The sequence below is a fragment of the Onychomys torridus genome, chromosome 18 (genome assembly GCF_903995425.1).
Source record: "Onychomys torridus chromosome 18, mOncTor1.1, whole genome shotgun sequence".
Classification (NCBI taxonomy): domain Eukaryota; kingdom Metazoa; phylum Chordata; class Mammalia; order Rodentia; family Cricetidae; genus Onychomys; species Onychomys torridus.
In genome coordinates, this window is record NC_050460.1 from 26,051,944 (window position 1) to 26,059,983 (window position 8,040).

The following is an 8,040-nucleotide window of genomic DNA, read 5'->3' on the forward strand; positions in this document are numbered from 1 at the left end:
TCTGTGGCTTTATAAAAAAGTAACTTAGATTTTTTTATTGAAAAACATTTTCATATAATATATTCTGATTATGCTTCATCCCTTCCCTAACTTCTTCCAGATCCTCCTCATGTCTCCACATTCCATGCCTTTTCTTTCCCTCTTTAAAGACTAAAACAAACAAGCAAACAAAACCAAAATAAAAATACAAGAAACTCCCTATCTCTATCTCTCTGTCTTTCTCACACACCACAAAAATGGAAACCAAAATACATGAGCAAAAGACCAGACAGACGAGGGGAAAAACCCAAAGAAATTTGAGACAAAAGGTCTACAAAAATAGCATTGTGTTAGGCATCTACCACTTGAGATGAAGTCTACCCCAAAGTGTAGCTAATATACCCAGTGAGACGCTATTGGAGAAAACTAACTTTTTCTCTGCAAGTGGCTGTCAATTTCAGATAACTTCTTGGTTAGGGATGGGAGCCCATGTTCACCTCCCCTTCTCAGCACTGGGATTATATGTACAAATTTAAATCATTTTTATTTATGGAAATAAAATGTTATTCAGCTAGACTATGAACAAATGAAAGAAATAACATAATCTCTATTTATAGAACTTGGAAAAACTTTCTCAAACTAAAGCAGCCTGTGACCCATCACTTAACAATTCAGTGATATTGTTTTGTTCTGTATCTACTGCCTCCAGCTCAGCTTTAATATCCTTTTATCCTTTATCTGGACTAAATGTTACTTCCTATTTTAAGTGAAAACATTGATTTTATAAAAACAAAAAACCAGATCATCTGCTGAGACTAGAGGGAAAGTCTGGTATACCACTGGAAGAGGCCAAAGTGGAAAACTGTGATGATTTGGCATCTCTACTGTTTAGAAAGGTTCCCATGTGCCTGATACCGAACAAAATATCTTAAAGACATTAGCACATTCAACCTTTCAACAAACTTATAGTGTTTTGATCTACCAAAGGGTTGATTTGCTTTAAATTATATATGGATAATGTGAGTTCTATCTTAGATTTAATAGAAGTATGATTATGTTACTATAGATCTTATAACCAATTCTTGGGTTGTTTGAAAAGGTGACCCTTCATTGTGTTCCAAATAAGAGGTTCCATAAGGTTTCAACTTAGTCTGCCAGAATTTCCATCAGGTTCAGAGAGATCTGTCTTGAAGTATGAAGCCATTTCAGTACTTAGTACTATATACATAATTATTGTCATGGATGGAGCTATTCATACATTCGTGCAGAAGTTTAAATATATCTCACAGCTAATGGAGAATGGTTTAAGTTCTGATGTATGTCCAAAATGTATAAAAAAGAGAACATATGTATATTAAAAAAGTGCTCTGAACCTCACAGATTGAAGAGCCTAAAGAATAAAGTGTGAGTTTTTGCTATTCTTCCAGTTTGCAAAGGACTGCTGGAGTCCAATGGTGACCATCTGTTTTCCATGGTTCACAGCAAAGTGACGATGATACAGATTTGGATTGTGTGATCTCTCAGAGGTTTCATGAATAAAATACATTATCCTTCATTTTAGATAAACACTACCACCGTATAGATTTTTGAACTAAAAATAATCAAAAAGGGAAATAGCATTACTTTTTGTTCAGTAAAATTTAGTATTAAAATAGTTCATACAGAAATTTCACCATGTGGACGTAAGTGAACATGTGTGCACACACATGTGGATATACATAAAATTGATGTGTACAACTCCCAAAAGAGTGTGTGATTCCCTTCTTTATTGCTGGTAAAAGCAAATTTGGGGGCTAGATATGGTGATGCACACCTGTAACTTCAGCCTTCAGGAAGCAGAGACAAGAGGACGAGGAATTCTAGACCAGCACAATACATTCAAGGCAAGCAAGAGCTTCATGAGAACTTGTCTCAACTAACCAACCAAAAAATAAGGGGGGTGGGGTGGGAGAGCACAGACTTAGATCAGTTAAGTCCAAGTGGTACTTAAGAGTGTATGTAAAGGTGGTAGGTCATTGAAGGAGCCAGTCCATGTGATCTTGCAGATTTGCTGGCCCTGCACAGTAGCCATTTTTTTCCCCTGTGGATGATGTGAGCAAACTAATGTCACTTGTGTGTAGCATGAATCGTAAAGGTTCTTATTAATTAAAAACAAACCTGGAGCCAGGTATTGGGGTGAATGCTGGAAGATCAGAGAAGCAGAACAGGCCACGGCCACCTCACCTTGCCAATTCCTCAGCTGATCCTGTTTCCTCAGACTGGAAGCCTCTGACTCTTCATCCAGAATGAATCTCAGCTGAACTGTTGCTCAAAAGCCTAAAAGCTTAACCAGGCTCTAGTTCCTGGTCCTCACGCCTTAAATACCTTTCTACTTTCTGCCATCACTTCCTGGGATTAAAGGCTCTTGTTACCACTCCTGGCTCTTTCCAGTGTGGCTTTGAACTCACAGAGATCCAGACAGATCTCTGCCATCTGAATGCTAAGATTAAAGGTGTGTGAGCCACCATTTTCTGACCTCTATATCTAGTGGCTGTTCTGTTCTCTGACCCCAGAAGAGTTTATTAGGGTGCACAATATTTTGGGGAACACAATATAACCACACTTGTGGAGTGTTAGGATGTTTGTATTAACCCCACGATACTCACTGAATTTATGAAAACTACTTTTGATAGTCAGGGACTTTTTTCCACCCACGTTGAGGTTCTCCCACAATTTAAAAAAAATTTAAAAATGTATCTGTCCAGCTTTATAATCTCATGACTTCTCTGTTGCCAGAGACATAGCCAAGTTAAACATGTAAGCCCATTGGATTTAAGAGATACATTGCTGGAAATGGCCTCAGCCATTGTCTAGATGAACACTTGTTTTATGGACATAGATGCTGACTCATACCATCCCGAAACTTGCTTCATTCCATTTCAACTATTAATAAAAGAGCTGTAACCAGTGGTCTGAGCTGCTGGCACCCAGTTCACACTGACCTGGACACTTCATTTGGAAACTGTGACTTTGGAGATAGAGGTTCACAACCACAGAGAACGTTTCTAGGACTCTGTGAGACAGTCAAGTGGATAATTCTTAAGTGGGTTGTATCAGTGAAGAGAGGAGTAAATCTCTCAGAAGTCCTGGCTCTTGCGGTCTGAGACAGCTATCTTGTTTCCTGTTGGTCTGACCCAAGTCTCCTCTCCAACAAAGATGTAGGATTCCTTCTGTAGAATTCTGAGAGTCAACTGGAGATTACAACAGAATAAAGCACAACCATGGCTTCACTTGTATCTTTTTAATAGACTGATATAATTTTTTGATATTTACCTACAAGTGGGAAAGCTGGATCATATAGTGGATCTATTTATTACTGTACTAGTCACAATAATTAGATATAGAAACAACCTTGATTTATATTGATGAATAAAAAGATAAAGAAAGAAAAATGTGATATATATATATATATATAACATTATTTGGACATAAAAAATTAAACCTATAATTTGGTGCAGAATGGATGAAACTGGAGCATACTTTTTTTTTTTTTTTTTTTTTTTTCCTGAGACAGGGTTTCTCTGTGTAGCTTTGCACCTTTCCTGGAACTCGCTTTGGAGACCAGGCTGGCCTCGAACTCACAGAGATCCACCTGGCTCTGCCTCCCAAGTTGCTGGGATTACAGGTGTGCGCCACCACAGCCCAGCCTGGAGCATACATATTAAATTAAGTGAAACAAGTGAGACAGAAAACAAATATTGCATGTTCTTTTCCACATGTGGATACTAAAATGTTGATCTAAACAGGATGGTGATTCCAACAGGTGGGAAAAGTGGAAGGGAGAAAAATGGAGGAAGGCTAGTTAATGAGCATGGAAACATAGGAGTTGCAAGTCTCAATTCTCTGACACAGTGTAGTAAGTATAGTTCATAATAACTTGTTAGATATTTTTATCAGCAATTTGAGGCAATGGAAACCATGTCATCAGTACACATTGCTTACATGTATGAGATGACTGCAATATACCACTTAAATATATAAAGTAAAAATAAAAATACGTAAGTAATAAAATATTACAGAACAAGTCAAGGAGAAGCCTTATCTGAGATCTTGGAAACCGCACTATAAAGTGAAATGCATTGTAAAATATTTTTGATTGCAATAATTTTAAGTATTTCCACAAAGTTATAAACCTTTTTCTTTTTGCTATATTGTACCATTCTTCATCCTGAAAGCATTTATTTATACCTATGTGAAACATTTATTTTTATTTATTTATTTATTTTTAAAATATTTTTTTTTATTATTATGTGTTTTAAATTTTATACATCAGCCATGGGTTCCCCTGTCCTCCCCCTCCCTCCCCCATCCCCACCTTCCCCCCAGCCCCTCCCCTCCATTCCCATCTCCTCCAGGATCAAAGCACCCCTGGGGATTCATTTAAACTTGGTGGATTCAGTACAGGCAGGTCCTGTCACCTCCTTCCAGACTGAGCAACAGTGAAACATTTATTATTGCTGTTTTCCACATCTAAGGGCATATCAAGGCTTGCATTTAAATATTTAAAAGATGTTTGTAAAAAGATCTTTATGAAAAAATGGTTCTTTCAATGTTGAATTTTTGGATATTTATTCTGAATCTTAAAACGTTTATCTGAGAGTTAATATTAACTCGAAGATATTAGACTTACATTTCATATTACCAAGATTTTCTCCCCTGTTGTCTTCACATCCCAGGACCTAGTTCATTTATCCTTTCTTCTTCAGGAAAAAGTGATCCACGGTGTTTTCATGCCCCGTGGTTATCTGGAATTGATGCCGAACCCTAAGGACAATGAGGTGAATCACATAAGAGCCACGTGCTTCAATAGTGACATTGTGCTCATGCCAGAGCTGTCCACCTTCAGAGTCTTGCCGTGGGCAGAGAGGACGGCGCGGGTGATTTGTGACACCTTCACGGTGACTGGAGAGCCTCTGCCGACTTCCCCCAGGTACATTGCCAAAAGGCAGCTGCGCCAGCTGCAGGACGCTGGCTTCTCCCTGCTCTCTGCCTTCATCTATGATTTCTGCATTTTTGGTGTGCCCGAAGTGATCAATTCCAAGACCATATCTTTTCCTGCCTCGACATTACTGAGTAACCACGACCAGCCCTTCATGCAGGAGCTGGTTGATGGTCTGTATCACACTGGAGCCAACGTGGAAAGCTTCTCATCTTCTACCAGGCCTGGGCAGATGGAGATCTGTTTCCTCCCTGAGTTTGGCATTAACTCAGCCGACAATGCATTCACCCTCAGAACAGGTGTCAAAGAAGTGGCCAGGAGATATAACTATATAGCAAGCCTTGTCATTGAGACTGGATTCTGCAATTCAGGAGTTTTGTCTCATAGCGTCTGGGATGTCGGTGGAAAGACAAACATGTTCTGCAGTGGTTCTGGGGTGGAGCGGCTCACACTCACCGGGAAGAAGTGGTTGGCAGGCCTCCTGAAGCACTCTGCGGCTCTGAGCTGCCTGATGGCCCCTGCCGTCAGCTGCCGCAAGCGCTACTGCAAAGACAGCAGAGACCTGAAGGACAGTGTGCCCACCACGTGGGGATACAACGACAACAGCTGTGCCTTGAACATCAAGTGTCATGGCGACAAAGGCACCCAGATAGAAAATAAACTGGGTTCAGCAACCGCGAACCCATACCTGGTGCTGGCCGCCACTGTGGCTGCAGGCTTGGATGGACTTCAGAGCAGTGACAGTGCTTGGGCGGGTTCAGAGGAGAGTCAGGATCTTGAGCAACCAGAACCTTCTGAGATCCCTTTGAAGATGGAGGATGCCCTGGTGGCCCTGGAGCAAGATCAGTGTCTGAAGCAGGCTCTGGGAGAGACTTTCATCCGCTATTTTGTTGCCATGAAGAAGTATGAATTGGAAAATGAAGAAACAGACGCAGAGGGGAATAAATTCCTGGAGTATTTTATATAGACGGGACTCTTGACTTTGGAGATGTTATTATGACAAGCAGTTAAGCCATCAGAAAGAGAAGATTGAGCCTCTGTCATTAACAATACTAGACAGTCTTCCGTGCCCCACCTCTACCCCAACCCTATCATTGGGCAGATGAAATGGGACTGTTGAGATTCTGATCTCAGATATAAACAATAAATTTGCAGTGAAGCAGCATATGCAAACTTACCCAGCCTGACAGTCTCTCATTTGCTTTGTGTTGTTAGCCTGGTAGGCAGTGTTTAGGGGCAAACCACATATTCATACGTTCAAGAAAGAGATAAGTATTAGGAGGCAGACTTTTAAAGACTGGGGTAAAAAGAAGAAACACTGTCAAGTATAGGCATCGGTCTTGCCCACCTGGGAGACAGATACATTAGCAAAATCTTATTAATGAGAACATCTTGAGGTCGGCTGTGCATCGCTATGATGGTTTCAGACGTGTCAAGTTGCACAAAGCAGAACATGACAGGCCCGGAGGTTCTCCTTTCACATTTGATACTTCTCTAGCACCTCTTTAAGGGCTCAGTGATTTCACGGCTTTCAAGGTCCCCTAGAATCAAATGACAGGACAAAGAATCAGGTAACACCAAGGTCAGACTTAAAAAGTGGTAGAAGCCTTTCTTTAAACAACGCACCATGATGCAGGAAGGGTGAAAGGGGCCTGGGTTGCTCAGACAGCTTTGCTCCATTCTTCGAAAGCAGACATCCCTTTGAAACAGCTCTGCTCCAGAGTGGAGAGGGAGAATGACTGCCTGGGTAGCCCAGGCTCTGTCTGCAGCTTCAACACACACCTAAATTACTAATTACGTTGCCACAGAGGCTGTTGTTTCTCTGGAGACTAGAAAATGTTCCAGGCCTTTCTTTGACTGTGATAATCTTGCGACTTATCACCAAAATTTAGCCTCCCTTGGGGCCAAGTTCAATATCTACTTCCTTGCAAATGAAAACATTGTTCCACTGCTTAGGATCAAATAGGAGATTTTATGTTCATTTAAAACTGGGAGTAACAGTTAGAGGGAACCAGCACACGGCAAGAAGGAAGGGAAGCTCAGAACAGGAAATTCTGTTTTTGGTAATGAGAGCTCAGTGTGTTAGTTGGGAAGACACAATGAAAACCCAAGTGGTTTTCTGAGCATCCACAGTGTTGAATGTGTTGCTGTTATTAAGTTCAGTCAGAGACTATAGCAAAGCAGTCGATGGAAGCTTGAGCTCAGTTCTGTGGTGGACAATAGCAGGCATCTTGCTTTCTCCTTTCTGTCTTTACCCCTCTTTCTGACTGGCCCCTAGTAGATGAGGCAAGCCAAAATCTTCTAGAAGGTAGAATGATGAAATATTTGCAACAAAGTACCACCTTTCCTGTTTGTGTGAGTGTGTGCGTGCATGCATATGTGTGTGTGCACGCGCGCGTGTGTATGTTAAGGATTGGGGGGGGGATAAAGGATAAAGATAAAAGGTCCAGTGAAAGATAGTTTCTGAAAACTTTTCATTTCTGAGGTTTGGGGTGGGGATCTGAGTTAATTAGAGGGATCCACTCATGCAAAAAATTGTATTATTCCACACTCTAATAGAGCTGTAGAGAATCTTTTTTATAAGTTCACGAGCCTTAATGAAACTTGTCTAGTGGTTTTCTTGGTTTTACTGCTATGTCTATAAGATGCTATAAAAACTCTGCTAATCACAGTGTTTTCAGTCTTTATTTTGTTGTCTTTATAGCATTATCAGCATAATTTAGAAAGTACAGTATGCAAGGTCCCATTGTGAGGACATTATATAATTGGGGGAGTTATCAGTCAAAGTGTGTGGTAGTCAGCAGAAAACATTCAACAACATATTACAAGTCAGTTTTAGAGTATGTGCTGCTATAGCAGCCTCTAGAGAGACCCACATTAGGTGTGTGCAATTGTATACCTTTGTTCACTAAAAAGAGTGAAAAGCAAGCATTGGCCAACACAGTTTAGGACTAAGGAAAACTTGGGGCAGGTAGATGTGTTTTAGTCAACTCTTTCTTCGTTAACTAATTTTTTTAAATTTATTTTTTAAATTTTTTCTTTATTATTATGTGTTTTAAATTTTATACATCAGCCATGGGTTC

At 40.3% G+C, this 8,040-nt stretch overlaps 1 protein-coding gene across 2 annotated transcripts in view; it reads left to right on the forward strand.

The window, feature by feature from the left end:
- Lgsn (lengsin, lens protein with glutamine synthetase domain) overlaps positions 1-6,116 on the forward strand; it is a 31,839-nt gene extending 25,723 nt beyond the window's left edge. For both annotated transcript variants that reach the window (XM_036168499.1, XM_036168500.1), the window contains one exon: positions 4,725-6,116. In XM_036168499.1, the coding sequence (XP_036024392.1) occupies positions 4,725-5,924 (1,200 nt within the window). In that variant the 3' untranslated portion in view covers positions 5,925-6,116. The remainder of the gene's footprint in view (positions 1-4,724) is intronic.
- Positions 6,117-8,040: the final 1,924 nt, after the last annotated feature.